General features: G+C 44.3%; 1 protein-coding gene across 1 annotated transcript in view; it reads right to left on the reverse strand.

Annotated features, from left to right (window-relative positions):
* Positions 1-26,395, reverse strand: part of LOC125449197 (tyrosine-protein kinase Mer-like) — a 43,112-nt gene that overhangs the window by 6,412 nt on the left and 10,305 nt on the right. The window contains exons 4-11 of the mRNA XM_048524874.2: positions 22,486-22,647; positions 19,641-19,800; positions 15,178-15,257; positions 14,198-14,293; positions 11,066-11,146; positions 7,246-7,338; positions 3,657-3,778; positions 1,275-1,384 (exon numbers count right to left, since the gene is read on the reverse strand). Of these exons, the coding sequence (XP_048380831.1) occupies positions 1,275-1,384; positions 3,657-3,778; positions 7,246-7,338; positions 11,066-11,146; positions 14,198-14,293; positions 15,178-15,257; positions 19,641-19,800; positions 22,486-22,647 (904 nt within the window). The remainder of the gene's footprint in view (positions 1-1,274; positions 1,385-3,656; positions 3,779-7,245; positions 7,339-11,065; positions 11,147-14,197; positions 14,294-15,177; positions 15,258-19,640; positions 19,801-22,485; positions 22,648-26,395) is intronic.

Below are 26,395 nucleotides of genomic sequence, written 5' to 3' on the forward strand. Positions count from 1 at the left end.
ATCCCAGCCTTCTGCCCTTCAGAAGTTGTCTAGTGTTTCAGTCCTGAAAATCCTGAGCATAATCCCAGCAATGACAACCCACCCTCACTCAGCACTGCACGAACAGTCTCACATGGGGTGGAAATGGAAAAGTTAGCATGAGTGAATAGAAATCATCTTAGACTGAGACAGTGTAGGAAGCTGTTCTCCAAGGCTGCTATTTGACAGATTTGAAAGAACATTATGCTATATATAACTCTGTGCTGTATCCTGGCCTGGGAGTGTTTGATGGGGAGACTGTAAATGGAATTTTACTCTGTATTTAGTCATGTGATGTACCTCTTCAGGGAGCGTTTGATGTGGACAGTGCAGAGGCAGCTTTACTCTGTATCTAGCCCCGTACTGTCACTGTCCTAAGAGTGTTCAATGGCAACAGTATAGAGGGAGTTTAACTCTGTATCTAACACTGTGCTGTAACTGTCCTGGAGTGTTTGATGGGGACAGCGTAGAGGAATGTTTACCCTGTATCTAACCCCAAGCTGTCTCTGTCCTGGGGAGTGTTTGATGGGGACAGCGTAGAGGAATGTTTACCCTGTATCTAACCCCAAGCTGTCTCTGTCCTGGGGAGTGTTTGATGGGGATAGTGTAGAGGGAGCTTTATACTGTATCCTGCTTTACCATGTCCAGTGCTCACCTCACATCTATACATGGTCGCTTTACAAAGGGATTCACTGGTTAGCAAGCAGAAGCATGAAATTTTTTTGTATTTTCTAAGCAACCTTTTCAGATTTATGACAGACCTCTGGAATAGTTGAGATTTGAACTACCGCTGCAGCACAAGAATTTTTTTTATTCTATTTGTGGGATGTGGGTGTCACTGGCTGACCAGCATTTCTTGCCCATCCCTAGTTACCCTTGAGAAGGTGGTGGTGAGCTGCCTTCTTGAACCGCTGCAGTTCACCTGCTGTAGGTTGACCCATAATGCTATTAGGGAGGGAATTCCAGGATTTTGGCCGATCCCTTGTTTTTTATTTAGTCCCATCCCTGACCCATTTCAGGTGCTAAGACCATTTTAGTGCTACTGTCAGTGCTTTTATTGTGACCAGCTAAATCATCACGGAGTCCAGGAATCAAATAAAAGGTCATAATGTCTTGTATGGTTTGGTTCCACTCTGGACATTAAACAGCCAAATGGTGGCGGGTTATTAAAAAGGGAGCTAAATGGATCGCTGGAAAAGCTAATCACAAATCCTGAATGATAAATCCAAGTCACGCAGGGAGCGAACACAACTCACATGCAATTCCGAGCTGCCAGGTCTCTGTGTAGAAAACCTCGGTTACTCAAATACTCCATCCCTGAGGCAATGTCAATCATGAATTTCAGGATGATCTGCAGAGGTATGTACTAGGAAAAGAAAGAGACATCACCTTAATATCGAACACGTCAAACCATTTCCGATACTTGGTCATGACTTCAGCAATGTGCTTGCGCCATCTTGCCTTTGAATTAGAACACTTGGTGATACGGGTGCCAACCTGGAAACCTGGGCATTGAATCTAGGCCAACATTCCCAGTGCAGTGCTGAGGGAGTGCTGCACTGTTTGAGGTTCTGTCTTTCAGTTGAAATTTTAAGCCAAGCTCCCATCTGACTCTTCAGGTAAACCAAAAAGGTGACATTGCATTTGAAGAACTGCTAAGGAGTTTTAAATGGTATCCTAGTCAATGTTTAACCTTCAGCCTGTTATTTGTGGGACCTTGCTGCATGCAAAGTAGCCACTGTGTTTCCCACAGAACAAAATGGTACCTAAACTTCAAAGTAAATGGCTACAAAGCTCTATGAAGTGCCTGAGATAGTGAAAGGCACGATATAAATCACAAAGTAATTTCTCTTTGACTGTATAGAGATTCATTAGTTCTATTCAGCCTATACACACATCCCTACACATGAACCAATAACCCATGTTTAAAAATTCATTCATCGGATGTGAGCATCGCTGACTGGGCCCAGCATTTATTGCCCATCCCTAGTTGCCCATGAGAGGGTAGTAGTGAGCTGCCTTCTTGAACTACTGCAGTCCATTTGCAGTAGCTAGACTCACAATACCATTAATCCAAAATTTTTACCCATCAACTGGTGTGTGGTGTTGATATAGTTTTCTAAAGGAGACATGCAATCTCTGCATATCCCTATCCTCTATCATGGGGGACCCTAGCATATCCGTGTAAGAGATACACCTAAAACATTTGCAACAGGATGATCCATCTTAGCCTCCTTCAGAGGTCCCCAGCATCACAGTTGCTAAGTCTTCAGCCAACTTGGTTCACTCCATGTGACATCAAGAAATGGCTGACGGCATGGGTTGTCAGAAAGATTATCAAACCTGACTATATTCTGGCAATAGCACTGTGCTCCAGAACTTGCTGCACCCCTATCTAGCTGACAATGTGGGAAATTGCCCAGGTATATCCTGTACATAAAAAGCAGGGCAAATCCAAAATAAAATTACCATCCTATCAATCTATTCTTGATCATCAGTAAAGTGTCATCGACGGTTCTGCCAAGCAACATTTGCTTAGCAATAAACTGCTCACTGATGATCAGTTTGAGGTTTGCTGTGATCACTAACCTTCTGACCTTGTTACAGCCTTGGTTCAAACATGGTAAAAAAAAAAGCTGAATTTCAGAGGTGAGCTGAGAGTGACTGCACTTGACATCAAGGCCTTATTTTTCCTAAAGGAACACAAGCAAAACTAAAGTCATTAGGAATTGGGAGTTGGGGGTTGGTTTGCATCATAAATAGCACAAAAGAAGATGGTTGTGGTTGTTGCATGTCAATCATCTCTGTTCCAGGTCATCTCTGCAGGTGTTCCTCAGGCAAAAACAATGCAAAACCATCTTCAACTGCTCCATCAATGACATTCCCTCCATCATAAGTTCATTAGTGGGGATGTTCACTGATGACTGCATAGTGTTCAGCATCATTCAAAGCTCCTCAGATACTGAAACAGCCCATGTCCAAATGCAGCAAGACCTGGCTGATACCCATATTTTGGCTGACAAGAGGTAGAGTGACCTTTGCACCACGTAAGTGCCAGGCTACAAAGACAGCTCAGAAGCCAGGAATTCTGCAGGAAGTGGCTCGATAATTTGTTTCATAACAGTTCCTTAAGGAGGCACCATACTATATTTTACATGGTTAGAAGTGTGATACAAACACAAGTTGTTGTCGTTGGAGACTGGGCAGCTTTCCAGAGGAAAAATGAATAGATGCGATAGTTCTGTTGCAACAGAAATTCAGTAGCAGGATCACCTAGCAATATTCAGAGACAGTAAGAACTGCCGATGCTGGAGGAACACAGCAGGCCAGGCAGCATCAGAGGAGCAGGAAAGTTGACATTTTGGGTCAGGAAGCTTTCCTGCTCCTCTGATGCTGCCTGGCCTGCTGTGTTCCTCCAGCTCCACACTGTGCTTTCACCTAGCAATATCCCCTTGTCTTCTTTGTGATCAAGAAAAACTGAGGGAGCTGTGGTTCATTCATATCCCACAGTGTCCAAGGCCTGAACAAGGCCTGGAAAGAAATGGAACAATGAGCCACAGGCAATGAAATGTGGGGGGCTAACTACCAGTGACACTGTGGGCTGCTGCTGTGAATTAATGTGAATTAGATTCAGTTACCATGGGTTTTTTTCTGTGCCTTGAGTTGAGGAGAAAGTTGCGGAGGTCTCCATGAGGCATGAAAGGAAGGATGACCATCGGCATCGGTACTTGTTCTGTAGAACAAACCTCAAATGATACTCCTATGAAAAGGTACAAAAGAAATTATCCATGTCAGCCTACAATTACTGACCGTTCCCAGCAGGAATGCAAAAAAATTTATGTGATTTATGCTTTATGGATCGGGGTCTCCAGAAAGTGAGGAAATTACGCTGAACCTTTGTAAATCACCAGTTTGGCCTCAGCTTGAATATTGTGCCCAACTCAGGGCATCACACTTCAGGAAAAATGTTAAAGTCCAAGAAATTGAGGCTGTGGGGTCACCCTGAAGAGGTTTATAAAATCATGAGTGGTATAGACAAGGTGAAAGGCTGCTGTCTTTTCCATAGGGTGGGAGATTTCAAGACTGGGGGCATATTCTTAAGGTGGGAGGAAAAAGATTTTAAAAAGACACAAGGGACAATTTTTTTTTACACAGAGAGCAGTTCATGTGTGGAATGAACTTCCAGAGGAAGTGGTGGATGTGGGTACAGTTACAATGTTCAAAAGTAATTTGGATAAGTACATGAATAGGGAAAGGTTTGGAGGGATATGGGTCAAGCACAGGCTGGTGGGACTGGTTTAGTTTGGGATTATGGTCAGTATGGATCAAAGGGTCTGACTCTGTGCTGTATGACTCTATTAGATTAGATTCCTACAGTGTGGAAACAGGCCCTTTGGCCCACCATATCCACACTGCCCCTTGGAACATCCCACCCAGACCCATCCCCCTATAACCCACACACCCCTGAACACTACAGGCAATTTAGCATGGCCAATCCACCTAGCCCGCACATCTTTGGACTGTGGGAGGAAACTGGAGCGCCTGGAGGAAACCCATGCAGACACGAGGAGAATGTGCAAACTCCACACAGACAGACAGTCACCCAAGGCTGGAATCAAACCCAGGTCCCTGGCGCTGTGAGGCTGCAGTGCTAACCACTGAGCTACTGTGCCGCTCTGTGACTCTTAGTGCTCAGAAGAAATTTATGCAATAGCGAATGGCATGCAAGACCTCAAATACATGTAGAGACACAAGCAGAGTGATTATGTTTATAAGTACATGTGAATTAGGAGCAGGAATTGGCCACTTGGCCCCTCAAGCCTGCTTCACCATTCAGCAAGATTGTGCTGATCTGATTCCCCGGCATTTCTGCCTACCCTCATAATCTTTGACTTGCTCACTTATCAAGAATCTGTCTTCCTCTGCCTTAAAAATGTTTCATTTAAGGTATGGCAGGGAGACAGGATGGTGAAGAAGGCATTTGGTATGCTTGTTTTTATTGGTCAGTGCATTGAGTACAGGAGGTGGAGTGTCATGATGCGGCTGTACAGGGCATTGGTGAGACATCTTTTGGAATACTGTGTTCTATTCTGGTCTCCATGCTATAGGAAAGATGTTATTAAACTTGAAAGGGTGCAAAAATGATTTAAAAGGACGTTGCTGGGATTGGAAGGTTTGAGATATAGCGAGAGGCTGAATAGTCTGGGACTATTTTCCCCTGGAGTGTCGGAGGCTGAGGGGGTGACTTTATTGAGGTTTATAAAATCATGAGGGGCATGGATAGGGTGAATAGCCAAGGTCATTTTCCCAGAATAGGGGAGTAGTAAACCAAAGGGCATAGGTTTAAGCTAAGAGGGGAAAGATGTAAAAGGGACATAAGGGGCAACTTTTTCACGCAGAATTCACAGATGAATTCTGTTTTGCTTAACATCGAGCAGTTTGAGCAGTTGTTTTACATCTGAGACACTTTACATTTGCCTTTAAAATAAGAAACAATTAGGCTCTAATCCACCTTAAAATATTTTGAGGGGGTCTGATCTGGTTTATAACACAACACATTAGCATCTTTCCTAATATAGGGTGACTACTACTCTACACAGTACTCCAGATGTGGTCTTACCAGCCCGGTGTAAGTGAAGCAAGACCTTCCAAGTTTAAGTGGAGGTTTAATCAGGAACAATTTTGATGAGGGTGAACAGAGACAAATTGTCCCATTGGCAGGGGAATTAAGAATTAATGACACAGATTTAAGGCACTCAGCAAAAGAATTCAGTTCAAGGTGAAGAGAATATTGCAGCAAATATTGATTTGTAATTCCACTGGCTGAAAGGATGGTGAAGCAGATTCAGGAATTTTCACAAGGGCACAGAATAGATCTTAATGGGAAAATGTTGCAAGGCTATTAAAAGAAGCAGGGAAGTAAGACTAATATTCAACTCTTTCATAGATCTGGTAAAGGTACGATGGGCCAAATGGCCTCCATTTGTGCAGTATAGATTCCGTGATTCTAAAATCACAAAATTCTTTTTCTTTCTCATTAATTCTATTAAGATTTTGAACTCTGTAAAGCCTAATTTAGACTCAAAGTTTACTCACACAGAATCAGACAGTATAGAGGAGGCTGTTCAGCCCATCAAGTCTGTACTGCCAAAACTGTACTAAATATACACTGGTCGCACTTTCCACCACTAGACACGTAGCTTTGAATATTATGACATTTAATTGCTCATGCAAGTGCTTTTTAAAAGTTGTACGGTTTTCTGCCTCGACTGCCTTTCCAAACAGTGTATTCCAGATACCCCCATACTCTGGATGAAAAACGTTTCCTCAAATCCCCTCTAAACCTTCTGTCTTTGACCTTAAAACTGTGTCCTCTGATACTGACATTTCAACAAGGGGGAACAGCTGCTTTCTATCCCCCCTGTCCATGCCGCTTATCTTATATACCACATCCTGGGGACTCTTTTCCAGTTAATAGATAAGGGAAAGCTAGTCATTTGATCCTATCTCACTTCGAACCACCAACGCCCACCTCCACACACCAATCGTCAGTTACAACTCGTAACAAATACTCTGTCCTACCCTTAATATAAGGTAGTCATGGAGAAAATTATTCTGCACATGCCGGAGACCAAAATTGGAACAAAATAGCAGCACCTCCCAAATTTGCAGCCACGGAGGTTGGACAATAGCATCATTTTCAAACAACCATCATCACCTCCAAACTCCCCTCCAATCCCAATGCACATATTAGCCTGACTTGGGCATGTCCTCCATCATTACCAGGTCAAAATCCTGGAATCATTTTCACCCAAAGACTGCTGTAGTGGTGAAGATGCAGCTTTTCAATTTGTGATAAGCAATAAAATTCCAGCCTTGTTAGAGCCACAATTTTGTCTTAGAAGACCTTTATGTTTGATTTCTACACAGTCATTCTTACTGCTAGAGAGGCAAAGGAAGTATCTCACCTGGTCAAAACACCTATTCAAAGTACGGCCTTTGGATGATGTCTGGACTGCCTCCTCTAACTGTCTCTGCCTGATACAAGTGGCCCTCAGCCTTATTTCAGGCCCTTGCTGACTGTTGCCTGCACTGAGATTCATTGCAGACCCCCTTCCTCTCCTTGATCACCAGCAAAATAAGGCAGGGTAGTATTAGGAAGCAGGATTGCCTTAGCTTCCCAAATGAAAACACATGCAATTGGCAAATTGTTTCTATGCTTCGTACCTATAAGTCTGAGGACGTTTGGGTGTTCGAAGCCTTGCATCAATTCTGCTTCCCTTAGGAAGGACTCCAGCTCTGGCATTGAATCGAGTCCCTCTGAAAGACAATGAGAAGATTTCGAAACAGTGTAATCCCATGAAAGATGCGTCAGAATGGAATATTAATTGTGGTCCTAACTCATTTTCAGGCCAGATTGGTCATTTCAAAAGTTATGCCTGCAGTGAAACAGAGTTCCAGATGTCTCTTCATTGTGGATAGAGTTTGTCAACTTCTCAGTCACATTGCTCATTCCATACTGTTGTAAACACTGCCTATACAGCTTATAGAGATAACAAGGTGTAGAGCTGGGTGAACACAGCAGGCCAAGCAGCATCATAGGAGCAGGAAACCTGAAGTTTCAGGCCCAGACTCATCTTCAGAAGAAGGGTCTAGGCCCGAAACTTCAGCTTTCCTGCTCCTATGAAGCTGCTTGGCCTGCTGCATTCATCCAGCTCTACACCTTGTCATCTCAGATAGCAGTTCCTACTATCTCTTATACAGCTTATACCTGGTTAATCTGGCACTGTCTGGTCCAGCAATCTCTGTGGCCCAGTACCCTCACTGATTTTAAAGGTTTTCTTTTTTTTATTTCAAAGATATACCTTTATCATAATTTTTAATAAATTCAGTTCAGTTCTATGTAGTAGCATAACAAGAAAACCAACAAACTTTGAAGTTTAACTTTATCCCAAACAAACCAAAGACATCTCTTACATATACAAAACTATATTTACATACATTTGAGGTATTGGGAAAGTCTGATAACTGAATGGATCCCCAGTTTGCTTCAGTAAGAAGACCTCAGCCACTGGTCTTACCCCACATTGCTTGGCAGCAGCTGCCCCAAGCTTTACTGCATCCCTCAGCACGTAGTCCTGGACCTTAGAAGGTGCCAGTCGGCAACATTCGGTCAAGGTCAATTCCTTGCTCTGGAAGACCAACGGGTTTCAGGCGGACCAAAAAGTGTCTTTCCCCGGGTTGATCGTCATCCAGGCACAGTTGACGTTTGTGCCGGGGTATAGACTCTAGAGCACAGAGTCCTGCATCATGGAGCTGCTCAGGGTGAACCTCAAAAAAGACCCGCACTGCTTCTGAAGGTTTTCTGAAGAACCCGCAGTTCTCTGTGCCCGACTCTCTGAAAAGCTGCACCAGTATGAACCTTTCAATAAAGATGTTTGAGTTAGATTCCAAGTGATCTTTGATGGTACAGTGAGCATTGGTAGTGCACCTATCTCTGGGATAGAGGGTCCAAGTTCAAGTCCCACTCGCTCTGGGGATTTTGTCACAACATGCGATCTTTACCTTTTACAAGTGGCAGTGTTGCTGGTCCGTGCAAGGTTATCGTTTGGGTCATGAGGTCATTGTGTCTGCACATGCCCAGTTCACACTCACATAGAGCAGTGAGCAGTTTAAAGTCTGCAACACTGAAAACGCAGCTGGAATTGTGCTGACAGATAAAGAGATCATGTATATTCTTGAAAATGATTGTTTCATATCTCATTTTATATTGCACAGCAATTTGTAAACAGCAAATTGATTACAAAAAACTCTTGTGCAGACCCTGACACGTGATCTCCCATAGTCCTACAAATTCTGACATCCGACTCTGAGGCTGGTGGATTACAGGGGTACAATCTGTATCTTTGTTTCAAGTGAATATCTCCGGAGCAAGTGGGACTTATACCTGGGCCTTCTATCCCAGAGATAGGTACCCCTTCACTGCCACCAAGAGCCCCAGGTTCCTCAGAATATATATTTTCCTAATCAATATGTTCTTTTTAATAATATCAATGACAGATCTCTGTGGCCAACAGCGTTCCACAGTTGGAGCTGAATCCAGACCTTCTGGGCCATCGCACTACAGGATATTTTCAAGTCAATCTGTTCAGAGATGTTATTACGTAGCTCTGGAGCAGACGGGACTTGAACCCAGGTCTCCTGGCTCAAAGGTAGGGACAATACTACTGCACCACAAGATCTCTCTGTGCTTCCTAGTTACTTTCCTGATCAACCCTGTTTAGAGATGCTATTACACACCTCTGGAGCAGAAGGGCTTGAAACTCTGTACTTTCGGTCCAGAGGTAGAGATAATACCACTGCACCACAACAGCCCTATATCCGCGTTGCCTTGTTGTTCAGACAATTGTTGTTTTCTCTTAACTTTGAATAAGGTGGTTGACATAACAGTTGACGCCTGACTTGTGTATGTCAATCCCCTGTCTGGTGTCCTGTTTTAACGGCTTCTTTTAAAGCTCAAAGATTCAGTGAGTAAACAACCTCTTTGTGTAGACGTGAGCCTGATTATTCCATACCTTTGCTATCCTGCAGGTAAGTTGGCTTCTAGATCGAAACGATCTCATGTATCGTTTAATTAACAGTTCTGTCACCCTCTGCATTTACCCACAGCTGCCAGCTCATGGCTGCATGCTGTTGAACATTGCTCTATTTTATTAGGTCGCTATTTTATTATGAACCCATTTAGTTAAAAACTTAACCACATGATTAACTAGACATTAAGAGTTTGATGAGCATTGTTAGCAGGAATTTAGGAAAAGACCGTTTGGAAAATGGAGCTACTCTCATGATTTTATAGGCTTCTATCAAGTCTCTCCTCAGCTTCCACTGTTCCAGAGAAAACAACCTGAGTTTTTCTAGCCTCTCCTTATAAATAAAACCGTCTAATCTAAGCACCATCTAATCCTCTTCTGCACCCTCTCCAAAGCCTCCACATCCTTCCTGTAATGTGGCAACTAGAACTGAATGCAATCCTCTAAGCGTGGCCTAACCATAGACTTATAAAGTTGCAACATGGCATCCTGACTCTTGTACTCAATTCCCTGATGAATAAAGGCAAGCATGTTATACGCTTTCTTTACCATCCTAACTACTTGTGTGGCCACTTTCACATCTTCAATGTTCTTCCACTATACATATAGTGGCAGTGTCCCTGTCTCTGAGCCAGAAGGCCTTGATTCATATACTGAGAGCAAGAATTGCAGATGCTGGTGTCAGTGATAACAAAATGTTGAGCTGGAGGAACACAGCAGGCCAGGGAGCATCAAAGGAATAGGAATGCTGACGTTTCGGGTTGGGAGGATGGGTCGATTCATATCCTATCAGCTTCAGGGGTATGACATAACATAACTGAGCAGGTTGATGGAAAATATCTCAAACTCATTTTCAAATCAAACAGAATGCTTTTGTTAATTCCATGACAACACAACAACAGGCCTGAAACGTCAGCCTTCCTGCTCCTCTGATGCTGCTTGGCCTGCTGTGTCCATCCAGCTCCACACCTTGTTGTCTCAGATTCTCCAGCATCTGCAGTTTCTGCTACCTCTAACACAGGAGAATTGGCAGCATTGAAATGAGGCAATGTTTTATTTTAGAACGATATGCTATGAGTAAAAACATCCTATCTAAGCCAACACATTTAAATGTTCAACACATTTCAAGTGGTACGATTAAATCTTCAGATCAAATTCCCCCCTTCATCAAATTCCTCCCTGTTCACTCCTACCGCACAGAATCCCAACTGGGTAATTCCTTCCCATTCGCTGCTATTGTCTAGAATCCAAGCCACTTCTAGTTCACTCATATTCCATAGATTCCAATAGATCAAATCTTTTCTGATCCACTTTCACGTATAAAATCCCAAACAGATTAAATGTCCCATCATTCAAACACCTTAATTCCAAATACCTTTTCACCAGATGTTATCCTAATCCATTGTATCATGTCTTAAATTCTTCAAGATCTGACTTTACGGTTTTTTTCAACTTACGTCTCATTGTCTTAACAGCAACGTTCTGATTGATGCCAGTGGTTTGCACAAGTGTTCCCTGGTACACTGAGCCAAATTCACCTAAACACCAAGGATAAGAGACAGAGACGTCAGCCGCTAATACTGTTCCAGTAGCCATGAAGATCATCGTCCTCTGAATTCACTGGGAAAATTTGTTGGCTGCTGTTGAAACTCTGCCTGATACGGTACTGAGCCCTGCACATCTGGAATAGCCTGTACCAAGATAATAAAATGTGAGGCTGGATGAACACAGCAGGCCAAGCAGCATCTCAGGAGCACAAAAGCTGACGTTTCGGGCCTAGACCCTTCATCAGAGAGGGGGATGGGGTGAGGGTTCTGGAATAAATAGGGAGAGAGGGGGAGGCGGACCGAAGATGGAGAGAAAAGAAGATAGGTGGAGAGGAGAGTATAGGTGGGGAGGTAGGGAGGGGATAGGTCAGTCCAGGGAAGACGGACAGGTCAAGGAGGTGGGATGAGGTTAGTAGGTAGATGGGGGTGCGGCTTGGGGTGGGAGGAAGGGATGGGTGGGAGGAAGAACAGGCTAGGGAGGCAGAGACAGGTTGGACTGGTTTTGGGGTGCAGTGGGTGGAGGGGAAGAGCTGGGCTGGTTGTGTGGTGCAGTGGAGGGAGGGGACGAACTGGGCTGGTTTAGGGATGCAGTTGAGGAAGGGGAGATTTTGAAACTGGTGAAGTCCACATTGATACCATTAGGCTGCAGGGTTCCCAGGCGGAATATGAGTTGCTGTTCCTGCAACGTTCAGGTGGCATCATTGTGGCACTGCAGGAGGCCCATGATGGACATGTCATCTAAAGAATGGGAGGGGGAGTGGAAATGGTTTGCGACTGGAGGTGCAGTTGTTTGTTGCGAACTGAGCGGAGGTGTTCTGCAAAGCGGTCCCCAAGCCTCCGCTTGGTTTCCCCAATGTAGAGGGAGCCACACCGGGTACAGTGGATGCAGTATACCACATTGGCAGATGTGCAGGTGAACCTCTGCTTAATGTGGAATGTACAGTGGATGCAGTATACCACATTGGTACAGTGGATGCAGTAATGGATCCCAGGCCCCAAGATGACATTCCACATTAAGCAGAGGTTCACCCGCACATCTGCCAATGTGGCATACTGCATCCACTGTACCCGGTGTGGCTTCCTCTACATTGGGCAAACCAAGCGGAGGCTTGGAGACCGCTTTGCAGAACACCTCCGCTCAGTTCGCAACAAACAACTGCACCTCCAGTCGCAAACCATTTCCACTCCCCCTCCCATTCTTTAGATGACATGTCCATCATGGGCCTCCTGCAGTGCCACAATGATGCCACCTGAACGTTGCAGGAACAGCAACTCATATTCCGCCTGGGAACCCTGCAGCCATATGGTATCAATGTGGACTTCACCAGTTTCAAAATCTCTCCTTCCCCAACTGCATTCCTAAACCAGCCCAGTTCGTCCCCTCCCCCCACTGCACCACACAACCAGCCCAGCTCTTCCCCTCCACCCACTGCACCCCAAAACCAGTCCAACCTGTCTCTGCCTCCCTAATCTGTTCTTCCTCTCACCCATCCCTTCCTCCCACCCCAAGCCGCACCCCCATCTACCTACTAACCTCATCCCACCTCCTTGACCTGTCCGTCTTCCCTGGACTGACCTATCCCCTCCCTACCTCCCCACCTATACTCTCTCCACCTATCTTCTTTTCTCTCCATCTTCGGTCCGCCTCCCCCTCTCTCCCTATTTATTCCAGAACCCTCACCCCATCCCCCTCTCTGATGAAGGGTCTAGGCCCGAAACGTCAGCTTTTGTGCTCCTGAGATGCTGCTTGGCCTGCTGTGTTCATCCAGCCTCACATTTTATTATCCTGGAATTCTCCAGCATCTGCAGTTCCCATTATCTCTAGCCTGTACCAAGTTAGCCAATCTCAGGTAAGACTGTGCTTGAGGGAGAGTGATCATTTGGAGTGTTCCTATGTTAATAGGGAGAAGAAAGACAAACATTTGGCAGTGGTGAAGGGGTGGGAGTGGGGAGGAAACCAGAGTTCCTGCACCTGATCTTTTCCCAGTGATTTCAGGTCATGACAGAATCAAGTTTGGCTGTTGTGATGCCCCCATGATGAATGGAGGCTCAGACACAGAGGTCCTGGAAGGATTCAAGTGCCCCCCGAGCTGTAGCATGGCAAGACGATGCCATCAGGGAAAGATGGGAGGAAATGAAACCATACATTGAATTAAGGAGAAACACAAAGGTGAGGGCCATGAAGCAAAAGATCAGAAACAAAGGTCTAATCATAACAGCCCTTGGCTTTTTTGGAGATGTACAGGAAAGGTTCCTCAGTTTGTGGACAATCATCACATACGTGCTGCTTAGCACGGCAGCAATCTTTGTAATCTGAGCATAGGATATCACTTATTGCCTTAGGTGTCAGCTACAGACAGAGTGGGTAGCATCTTTTACTTCTGGGTTGGAAATGCTATGGTTGAGAGGGGAGATGTGGTGTGATGTTCATGCCCATGGACTAGTAATCCATTTGGGAAATGGGCTCAAATCTCATCGTGGTAGCTGGTGGAATTTGAATTCAATTCCTGGAATCTTATATGGGAGAGAAATCTGCTGTCCTTAGTCAGCCCAGCCTCCATTTGAGTCCAGACCCACAGCAAATGTGCTTGACTCTTAACAGCCCTCTGAAATGGGCTAACCACTTAGTCTAAAGGTAGTTAGGGATGGGCAATAAATGCCAGCCATGCCCATGTCTCAATAAAGAATACATTTTAAAAATGTCACACTTCAGAGACATGAGTATATAATCCACTTTGACACTCTCTGTTAATGTATTTTGAGGGTGATAACGTAAGGTCCATCCGCCTTCTCAGCCGAACAAAAAAAATTCTGTGGTTACTAATTGTAAATGTGTAAGAGGGGTTTTCTTTGGTGTTCTGGTCAATATTTATTTCTCAAAATCATCGTTAAAGCAGTTTGTCTGATTGTTGTTTGTGGGAGCTTGTTGTGTATAAATTAGCTGCCAGGTTTTCAGTGTTACGATCAGTGGCTGCACTTCAGAAGTGCTGTATCAGCTGCAAAGCACTGTGACAGGTGCTGGATAAACTCAATTTCACATACCTTCACCAAGGATTTGACCCAGGGACAGAGAGCTCCTATCAATCATCACCTTCTTCAGATTCAGCTTCAGAGAGTTACTGATACCTAGATGCTGCACTAGAAAAAAGGCAAGATACAATCAGAGGAGGATGCAATGACAATAAGACAGAGAAAAGACAGCATGTTAGAGAGAAAGAGAGAACAGGGTCGGGGTGGGGGAAGAGGAATGGTAGACAAGCACTGAGACAGGTAAGAAAGAAGGAAGGAAATGAGTACTTAGATTTAGAATCATAGAGGTTTACAGCATGAAAACAGGCCCTTCAGCCCAACTTTCCCAACCTGCCCAGTTTTCACAACTTAAACGGGTCCCATTTATCTGCAATTGGTCCACATCCCTCCATAATTATTCCATCCATGTACCTGTCCAAATGTTTCTTTAATGAAAAAATTGTACTCATCCCCACTGCTACCTCTGGCAGCCTGTCCCAGACACCCAGTACTGTCTGTGTGAAAAAGTTGCCCCTCTGGACCCTTTTGTATCTCTCCCCCCACCTTACACTTATGCCATCTAGTTTTAGTCTCCCCTACAATGGGGAAGCTTTCCCCCCACCTACCTTATGTATGCCTCTCATGATTTTATAGACCTCTGTAAGATCAACCCTCAGACTCCTACGTTCTAGGGAAAAGAGTCCCAGCCTCTGTGTATAGCTCAAACCTTCCAGTCTAGGTAGCATCCTAGTAAATCATTTCTGCACTCTTCCTAGTTTAACAATACCCTTTCTGCAGAGGGCGACCAGACCTGCATGCACTACTCCAAATGTGCCCACACGAATGTCTTGTACAACTGCAACAAGACATCCCATCTCCTATATTCAATGCTCTGACCGGTGTAAGCTAGCATGCTGAAAGCCTTCCTCATTGCCCTGTCTACCTGCGACTCCTGTCTACCTGAGTACTTATACAGAAGTCCTTATGGACTTATGACTAATCCAATGACTTACATCGGCCCTCTTCAGTTTTCTTCCTGTAGGACCTTCCTGTGTGGAGTGGCACCAGTTGCAATTTTGTTCCTGTTTGACACCTGGGAAGTGAATTATGTGGACATGTAGATATCTATGACATGTTAAAATCTTATGTTCACATACACATCCTACCCGCAAGAACATACTTCCTGCTGTCAAGCTGGCGTCCCATATTTTGAGTCAAATTTTCCCATTATAAATTCCAATGGTTTATATGTATAATAGAATTTACTTAAGATACATTGAGTCTACAGTTTAAATACTGGCGATTCAACCCAATCTCTCATGTTGGTATCTGCATAGGATGGGCCTAAAGGTTATGAGTTAATGGTGATATTTGACAGCTGCATGAGAAAACATATTACATAGGATGGGAAAATACTTGACAAGCTGCATGACCTTGAATGAGCGCTGTGAACATTCCTGTATGGGCCGAAGATGACACCTGCAGCTTGTTTCTCTGTAGCTGTTTTCTGTGCTAGCAAGCAGTTTTGACTTCTGTATCTTCTTTCCCTGTGCTGGCTGTTTGTTACATGGCATAAGAGAGAGAGAGAGAGTTTCGTTCCAAGAGTTGAACTTCACCTCAGACCGGGGTCATGAATGGTGCCAGGAACAACCTCAGCCTCTAGACCAGCTGTCGATCGAGGGGACCCCGACGGCCAGAATGGTGTTAGGCTTATTGTTTCTTTCTGGACTTCCCCTTGGACTGGGATCATGAATGGAGCCAGGAACAACCTCAGCCTTCAGACCATTCACCAATTGAGGGGTCCACGACATGCAGAAGGGCGTGAGGTTTATTGTTTCTTTCCTCCCTTTCTCATTCTTTTTATTTACTTAATAAATATTCCTTTCTTTTTTGTCTTTTATTATTACTCAAAAATGTTCATATTTAAGAAAATTGCTGTTGTGGAGATTTCTCTTAACTGCATTTAACCAAATCTGAAAAGAACAGCTTGGATGCACTCTGTGATCCAAGACAGTGTCATGATACTTCTCTCTTCTTCTCACCCATCAGTTTCCAACCCAATAATAATTCTTTCCTATTCCTCTTTCATTCTTGTGTTTATCTGAGATGAAGCAAACAGGAACAGGAGTAGGCCATTTGGCAGATCGAGCCCACTCCAGCATTCAGTGTGATCAGGGCCGAACCTCAGTTGCAATACTACACTCCTATGCTTTCCCCATGCCCATTCAGTGTTTAGAAATCTTTTTGTTTCTGAAGTATGTGCAGTGACTTTGCCTCAACAGCCTCATGTGAAAGAGCATTCCACAGGTTCATTACCTTCTGAGTGAAGACATTTCTTCTCATCTCAGTTCCAAATGGCCTGTCCTATATCCTGAGACAGGGTCCTGTTGTTATAAACCCGCCTTATCAGCCCTGCATTCAACCTCTGCAGCCTGTCAGAATTTTTTATGAAATGCACGTCCCAGCATTTTTTTCTGAACTCCTGGTCTAGCCAACTCAGTCTCTCCTCTCGTGACAATCCTGCCATCCCAATGATGACCCTTTGCTGTACTCTCTATCAGAACTGTATCCCTCCTAAGATAGGGAGACAAAATACTCTACGTCTGGTCTCACCAAGGCTTTGTACAGCTATGGTAGAGATATCCCTGCCCATAAACTCAAATCCTCCTGCAGTAAAGGCCAACATATCACTTAACTTCATAACCGCTCGCCGCACCTACATGCTTGCTTTTAGTGACCAGTGTGAAAGGACACCCAGTAGGTTCCTTTGTATATGGATATTTCCCATGCTATCATCATTTAACTAATACTTGGCTATTGTGTTTTCCTACCAAAGTGGATAACCGCACACTTATTCATGTTATACTATATCTGCCAATGCATTTTCCAATTCATGCAACTTGTCCAAATCAACGTGATACCGCTTCATATCCTCCTCACTGTCCATCGGGCTTCACTCTCATTGTATCTATGTATCTATCAAAGCTTCTGGATAACATTCTCTGATATACCCTTCACTCTAATTGTATCTATGTATCTATCAAAGCTTCTGGATAACATTCTCTGATATACCCTACACTCTAATTGTATCTATGTATCTATCAAAGCTTCTGGATAACATTCTCTGATATACCCTACACTCTAATTGTATCTATGTATCTATCAAAGCTTCTGGATAACATTCTCTGATATACGCTTCACTCTAATTGTATCTATGTATCTATCAAAGCTTCTGGATAACATTCTCTGATATACCCTACACTCTAATTGTATCTATGTATCTATCAAAGCTTCTGGATAACATTCTCTGATATACCCTTCACTCTAATTGTATCTATGTATCTATCAAAGCTTCTGGATAACATTCTCTGATATACCCTTCACTCTAATTGTATCTATGTATCTATCAAAGCTTCTGGATAACATTCTCTGATATACCCTACACTCTAATTGTATCTATGTATCTATCAAAGCTTCTGGATAACATTCTCTGATATACCCTTCACTCTAATTGTATCTATGTATCTATCAAAGCTTCTGGATAACATTCTCTGATATACCCTTCACTCTAATTGTATCTATGTATCTATCAAAGCTTCTGGATAACATTCTCTGATATACCCTACACTCCTCAAAGATACCAAGGGATTCAGATATAAACAAGCTATAATTTTTTTTTGTATTCACAATAATTTAGAGGATAACTATACTGAGCCATAGAAAGTTTAAGCCATGAACACTTGTACAGAATCATTCTTTGTATTTTTCCAAGCTCTGCCACATGGCTTCTCTATCTTTCTACCTTTTTCAAAAATGCCTCATGTTTTTGACAAAATTTGTCATATGTATCATGACAGGATAGATTTCTTTTAAAAACTGCTGCTTATTGCTGATTTTATACTGTCCTGTTTATTAATATATTTTGAAGGAATGAGAAATGGTAGATATGGACGTGAGTGAGTGAAGGCAGGAAGCTATAGCCTGTGAATCAAAAACAAAGAAAATCAGGAGGCCTCCCATGCATATGGAAATTCTAATCTTTTGCTCTGACATCATGCATATGTGAGAGACATACACAAAGTTTTACATCCAGGGAGGGTATAGTATTTGGCTCTAACTAGTTACTGGATGAAGCATTGGAATGCATAGAATTTCATGCTGCAGGATTTAAAAAATGTGAGAGATTAATTGGATCACCTTCAAATGATTGGTTCATACTCGAATGAAGGGAAAGAGAACTTGTGACAACTCATGCAAGTTGACTTAAAGTTTAGAATGGTTTCAATGTTTTTGGTAACTAAAACTGTTGCAATGGATACCAAGATTACACAGCTCTTTCAAATATTGCCACTGAATTGTTCTCTCTAATCAGTCACTGTATAGTTCTCACAAATTCATTTTCTCTGTTATCTGGGCATCAATCAGCTAAACTGAAGCATTCAATAGCAGTCAGAAAAGCAGATCAATACTGGAAGAACATATCTAAGCAGCAGAGGCATTGAGGTAGAGGATCATCGATGATCCAGTTGAATGGCAGAGACAGCTCAACAGGCAAAATTGCCTACTCCTACTTTTAGGTTCCCATTCACTTTCTCTGCTTCATATCAGTGTGGGGTATATCAGAGAGTGTTACAGTGAGGGGTGTGGGGTATATCAGAGAGTGTTACAGTGAGGGGTGCGGGGTATATCAGAGAGTGTTACAGTGAGGGGTGTGGGGTATATCAGAGAGTGTTACAGTGAGGGGTGTGTGGTATATCAGAGAGTGTTACAGTGAGGGGTGCGGGGTATATCAGAGAGTGTTACAGTGAGGGGTGTGGGGTATATCAGAGAGTGTTACAGTGAGGGGGTGTGGGGTATATCAGAGAGTGTAACAGTGAAGGGTGTGAGGTATATCAGAGAGTGTTACAGTGAGGGGTGTGGGGTATATCAGAGAGTGTTACAGTGAGGGGTGTGGGGTATATCAGAGTGTGTTACAGTGAGGGGTGTGGGGTATATCAGAGAGTGTAACAGTGAAGGGTGTGGGATATATCAGAGACTGTTGCAGTGAGGGGTGTGGGGTATATCAGAGAGTGTTACAGTGAGGGGTGTGGGGTATATCAGAGAGTGTTACAGTGAGGGGTGTGGGATATATCAGAGACTGTTGCAGTGAGGGGTGTGGGGTATATCAGAGAGTGTTACAGAGAGGGATGTGGGGTATATCAGAGAGTGTTACAGTGAAGGGTGTGGAGTATATCAGAGAGTGTTACAGTGAGGGATGCGGGGTATATCAGAGAGTGTTACAGTGAGGGGTGTGGGGTATATCAGAGAGTGTTACAGTGAGGGGTGTGGGTTAGATCAGTGGCATATCAGTGTGGCTTTCAAAGGCCTAGTGTAACCAGGTTGCAGAGTGTCACTGTGAGGCACCTTGCTTGCATTTCCCTTCCTGTCGGAGTTGTGTGCCTGGTCAGTCTGTTCCTCAGAAGGATTTAATGCTTACTTGTCCTTCATTTTCATTCTCCAACTGACAAACAAGCCAATGAATAGCGCTACCACCAGCAGCGCACCTCCAAAGGCTGCCAGTATGACTCCCAGCTGTACATCTCCGTTGTCAACAGTTGGTACAACAGTTTTAGTGACGAGGTTTTGATTCTCAGTCTCTGTGGGATACAAACACAAAATTAAAACTTCAGCAAGGGTGTTAACAAGCAAGATAACTGCTTTTAGTAGATGCACATATTATGTCTTTCACCCATTCCAAATGAGCTAGCCACCAATCATTGTCTGCATTTAATATAGTGAAGTTAACCACCACAAGGAACTCATTTGCAGAAATTTCTTTTACTTTAGTGCTTCCTGTGACGTGGGTATCACTGGCAGGACAAGCAGGGTGACTCAGTAGTTAGCAGTACAGCCTCACAGCACCAGGAACCCAGTTTTGATTCCAGCCTCAGGTGACCGCCTGCACATTCTCCCCATGTCTGCAGGGGTTCCCTCCAGGTGTTCCAGTTTCCTCCCACAATCCAAAGTTGTGCAGGCTAAGTGGGTTATCCATGGGTAATGCACAGCTGGAGGGTTTGATTGGGTGGGTGAGATGCTGTTTGCAGGATCAGTGCAGACTCAATGGGCTGAATGGCCACTTTCTGCACTGTAGGGATTCAATAATTTGTGCCCTTCCCCAAGTGCCATTGAACTAAGCAACTTGCTAGGTCATTTCTGAACCAACTACATTGCTGGGGTTTCCATCCTTAAAAGGACCTTAGTGAACCAGATGGGTTTTTCAACAATTGTTTCATGGTTATCATTGGGTTCTTAACTCCAGATTTTCATTGAATTCAAATTCTACCATCTGCCATGACAGGATTTGAACCTGGGTGCCCAGAACATTGTCTGGATGAACAATCCAGTTGTTCAGAGCTGTTACCTCTCTGTTAACTTTGCACTAAACTCCATGGAGGTCCACTTGATGGGCTTTGACTTTAGGAATCTAATGTAGGCCAGAGATTTGTGTCACCTTTACCATACAGTCAACTTTCCCCATGGATACAGAGAAACACAGATGTTTCATATCATCTACCATCATCACTCCAAACAACGGGCTTACTAACTCCTGGATCCAGCCAATGGGTGCAGGAGACCTGGGGTTCGGAGCTTTTAATCCCTCCAGTTCGTATCACACACTGGTGTGACTGAAGAACAGCGTTTGTTTTTAAACTCTAACTTAAACAGACTGTCACTATTGTTAAAAAGGTAAAGAAGGCCACTCGTAAAGACATGTTAATGCATTAATTTGTGATATCTCACAGTTTAACTTCAACTCCATTGGGAGCCTCAGCATTGGACCATATATTCTGGTGTTCCCAAGGGAGAAGAATAAAGATTTGCAACAATGACATAAGTCAACACTTCGCAAACTGCTATACAACCCATCAAGGACTTTCAAAGTCCATTAACCTTTGAAATGTAGCTGCCCAATTACACCCAGCAAGCTCCCACAAAATAGCAATTTAATAAGGACTGGGTACTAGCTTTTAGTGCTTTCAGTTATGAAATATCAAGTCTTATCTTTCTTGAAAAAGGCCACAGAATGCTTATATCCACCTGAGATGGGCCTCTGTTTGATATCTCCTCTGGAGGACAGTACCTCCTACTGTACAGCACTCCCTTTGCACCGCAGTGGGACACCTTGTGCTGTACAGAACTCTCTCTGTCCTACATTGGGGCACCTCCTGCTCTACAGCACTCCCTCAGTACTGCACTGGGGCACTTCCTGCCATACAGCACTCCCTCAGTACTGCACTGGGGCACTTCCTGTCATACAGCACTCCCTCAGTACTGCACTGGGGCACTTCCTGCCATACAGCACTCCCTCAGTACTGCACTGGGGCACTTCATGCCATACAGCACTCCCTCAGTACTGCACTGGGGCACTTCATGCCATACAGCACTCCCTCAGTGCTGCACTGGGGCACTTCCTGTCATACAGCACTCCCTCAATACTGCACTGGGGCACTTCCTGTCATACAGCACTCCCTCAGTACTGCACTGGGGCACTTCCTGCCATACAGCACTCCCTCAGTACTGCACTGGGGCACTTCCTGTCATACAGCACTCCCTCAGTACTGCACTGGGGCACTTCCTGCCATACAGCACTCCCTCAGTACTGCACTGGGGCACTTCCTGTCATACAGCACTCCCTCAGTACTGCACTGGGGCACTTCCTGCCATACAGCACTCCCTCAGTACTGCACTGGGGCACTTCCGGTCATACAGCACTCCCTCAGTACTGCACTGGGGCACCTCCTGCCATACAGCACTCCCTCAGTACTGCACTGGGGCACTTCCTGCCATACAGCACTCCCTCAGTACTGCACTGGGGCACTTCCTGCCATACAGCACTCCCTCAGTGCTGCACTGGGGCACCTCCAGCTGCACAGCACTGCCTCAGTACCCCAATAGAGTACCTCCTGCTATGCAGAACTCCTTCAGTACTGCATTGGGGCGTCAACCTAGATGCTGCAATCAAGTTCTTGGGGCTGAGACTTGAACTTACAAACTTGTGGCTCAGAAGATGCAAGTTCTATGCATTGAGCCATGGCTGATGTGTGATTGGTATTTTGTGATTAAAGACATCAAAGATAATTTAGCATCAACTGCGCAGAAAAATCAGTGATTTGGAGCAGCTGTAACATTAGCACATGGAAGCACAGAGCAGCTCTTGCTGCCCCTCCGTGATACATCCAGCTTCTAACATTTTCCCATGTTTACATTCTATCTGTGCAGAAAGTACTCCAGTGTATATCTCCTGTCTCACACCAACACTGACAATTCTTAGTGCATCTTACCATTGGCAATGCAAGCAGCTGAAGGAGAGTGTGCCTCAGTCCTGTAGTAACCACTCAAACACGGGCAGGAGACAGAGGCTTCAGCATCAGAATGACTGTTGCTGGGGCATTTTGTGCAAACTCCATTCCCTACTGTGTCCTTGTAATATCCTATTTTACAGGCTGTGAGAGGGAGAGAATAAATCAACAAACTGTAAGCATGCAACAAAATTCAGTTAAGAAATATTACAAAAAAATCACTTGTATTTATATAGCATAATTCATGATCTCAAGATGTCCCAAAGCACTTTTGCAGTACTTTACAAGTGCAAAGACTGTTGTGTTGCTGGACACTGGGGAGAATGCCCTTGGTCTTTCTTGAAACAGTATTTTGCAGTCACCTGAGAGTGAGGCTTTCAGTTGTATCTCAATGACACAGCACTCTGGCACCGGGGAATGTCAGTCTAGATTACTTTGTGTTCAATTCCCTGGTGTGAGACTTTGTTAGTCTCTTTAACACTCAATTAAGACAGACAGACTAAGCCCTTGTTTGAGAGATAATGGGAACTGCAGATGCTGGAGAATCCAAGATAATAAAGTGTGAGGCTGGATGAACACAGCAGGCCAAGCAGCATCTCAGGAGCACAAAAGCTGACGTTGCAGGCCCAGACCCGAAACATCAGCTTTTGTGCTCCTGAGATGCTGCTTGGCCTGATGTGTTCATCCAGCTTCACACTTTATTATCTTGAGCCCTTGTTTGGAAGCCTCACCCAAAGAGTTGGCAATCTGCAGGGGAGACATTGAAATGGCCATAAAGCTAACTTCCAGCGTCAGAGGTGGGAGTTACAAAGTAATTCCATAGAAATTTGGATTTTCATCACTAAATGGCAGAGGTAATTGTATCTAAGGATATAAATACCCTAGCAAAAACAGGTCAGAGGCTGGGAATCCTGTAGGAAGTAACTCACTTCCTGACTTCCCAAAGCCTGTCCACCAATCACAAGGCACAAGTCAGGAGCGGGAACCATTCTACACACTGTCCTGATTGTAGAGGTCCCACCTTCCCCAGAAATGGTCCCAGTGATCCGGGAATCTAAAACCCTCCCTCCTGCGTCAACACTTAAGCTGTGCACTCATCAGCTCCATTCTCCTATTTCTGTGTTCACAGGCCCATGGCACAGGGAGTAATCCTGAGAATTTTTGTTCTTATTCATTTGTGGGATATGGGCGTCGCGGGATGGCCAGCATTTATTGTCTGTCCCTAGTTATTGTTGAGAAGGTGGTGGTGAGCTGCCTTCTTGAATCGCTGTAGTCTACCTGCTGAGGGTTGATCCACAATGCCATTAGGGAGGGAATTCCCAGATTATGACCCAGTGACAGTGAAGGAATGGTGATATATTTCCAAGTCAGGATGGTGAGTGGCTTCGAGGGGAACTTGAAGGTGGTGGCATTCCCATATATCTGTTGTTCTTGCCCTTCTAGATGGAAGTTGTCAGAAGTCACCTGACTCTAGGTTATAGTCCAACAGGTTTATTTGAACATAGAACATAGAACAATACAGCGCAGAACAGGCCCTTCGGCCCTCGATGTTGCGCCGACCTGTGAACTAATCTAAGCCCAACTAATCACAAGCTCTCAGAGCCTCGCTCCTTCGTCAGGTGAAGTGGAGAGAAGCACACAGGCACAGAATATATAGGTGGAAAGATAATGGCTGGATAATTCCAGGTAATTCCAGGACAAACCAAATGGCTGAAATAACGTGATGTGTTTCAGAGTCATAGATAGAGGTGGTCGTGGGTTTGGAAGGTGCTGTCTGAGGATCTTTGGTGAGTTTCTGCAGTGCATCTTGTACAGGGTACACACTGCTGCGACTGAGCATTGCTGCTGGAGGAAATGGTTGCCTGTGGATGTAGTGCCAATCAAAACCTTTGATTTCAACGTTCGAGGTCCTGCTTTTTATCTACTGCCTGGCAAGACCTCATCTCTCGCTCCACTTATGTTTACCCCAACCTCATTTTCTCACCTTCCCCCTTCAGGACTCCCTGCAGTATCTCAGCTGACCCTGGCATCAGGGAGGCAACACAGAGTCATGTCTGGGGCCACAGAAACGACGGGAGGTTCAGGATGAGGTGTGAACCCTTTCCTTGTAGCCTATCCAAGAACTGTAAAAATTAGTTTCAAATACCCTCCTCACGTCGAGGAGCAGCATTGGACAGAATCGGTTCTATGAAGCTTTGAGTGTTATAAAGCTGATGATTAAATGCAGACTCCAGTCAAGATTGCGTACAAAATTGCGTATTACTCTCAGTCATTGTTTCTCAATGAAAACTTGTTTGGGCTAGCGACCACTGTGTGTTGAAATACAGTCCTCGCTTCAAAGATAACATAAAAAGCAACCTCTTACAGTCTGTTTGTGAAACTGGTAAGGTTTGTGACAATGTGAGTGATAATCGTAGAATCACAGTGTTGTACAGCACAGAAATAGACCCTTCAGTCCAACTCATCCTCGTGGGCCAGATTTCCTAAATTAATCTAGTCCCATTTGTCAGCATTTGGCCCCTATTCCTCTAAACCCTTCCTATCCATGTACCACCCAAATGCCTTTTAAATGTTGTCATTGTACCAGCCTCCACCTCAGGTAGTTCGTTCCTTAAACACAACACCATCTGCATGAAAAAGTTGCCCCTCAGGTCCCTTTTAAATCTTACCCCTCTCACCTTAAACCTATGCCCCTATAGTTTTGGACTCCCCTACCCTGGGGAAAAGACCTTGTCTATTCACCCTATCCATGCCCTTCCTGATTTTATAAACCTCTGTAAGGTCACCCCCCAGCCTCTGATACTCCAAGAGAAATAGCCCCAGCCTATTCAGCCCCTTCCTGTAGCTCAAACCCTTCAAACCTGGCAACATCCTTGTAAATCTTTTCAGGACCCTTTCAAGTTTCACAGGGAGGCTTGTAACAGGGGAATTTTTTTTACATTCACTTGAGACGACTGATGGCGATGGCATTAGAGAGGTGGTTGTGATGTTGGTGGGGGTTGGGGGAAGATACCTCTGCCAGTGCGGTATTTGCTATGTACTGCACTGAAATGCCAGTGTAGATGATGTACATGGGTATCTGGAGAGGCTGTATTTTATTGCCATCACAACTGCAAGGGATACACTGAAGCCCATGCACTTGCAGTATCTGACTTTGCTGCCCAACAGAGCAGTGAGGGGCAAAGCAGAGCTGGGAGAGTGGGGGAAATAGAGTGGAGAGCAGGAAAGTGAACTTCGGAGTGGGGAGCAGGAGAGTGGGGTCTCAAGTTGAACTGTGTACAAGTAAATGAGGCATGGATTCCTTTGACGTCAGTGATGCCAGACATGTGCATGAGAGCAGATTCGATGCCACCTTCCAGCTTTAAACACACATGGGTAAGACCATAAGAACAGAAAACATATGTGTTTAAGTAGGCCATTTAGCCCATCACAGCAGTTCTTGATTCAGTGAGATTATGGTTTATCTGATAATCCTCAACTACATTTGCCTGCATTTTCCCCATAACCATTGATTAATCCTGACTGATTAAAAATCTATCTTTGAATATGCTTAATGTCCAACTTTGACAGCCTTCTATGGTAAAGAATTCCACAGACTCCCTATCCACCAGACAGAAGAAATTCCTCCTCAACTCTATTTTAAATGGCTGAACCCTAATTCTGCGATTATATCCTCTGGTCCGAGACTCTCCCACAAGGGGAAACAACTTCCCCACATTTACTCTGCCAAGTCCTTTAAAAATCTTGAATGATTCAATAAGGTCGCCTCGCAATATTCTATATGCTGAAAAATACAGGCCCAATCTAAGAACCAAAAGAACTGTGGATGCTGTAAATCAGGAACAAAAACAAAGTTGCTGGAAAAGCTCAGCATCTGTGGAGGAGAAAAAAA

This window comes from Stegostoma tigrinum, chromosome 42 (genome assembly GCF_030684315.1).
Source record: "Stegostoma tigrinum isolate sSteTig4 chromosome 42, sSteTig4.hap1, whole genome shotgun sequence".
NCBI classification, from domain to species: Eukaryota; Metazoa; Chordata; class Chondrichthyes; order Orectolobiformes; family Stegostomatidae; genus Stegostoma; species Stegostoma tigrinum.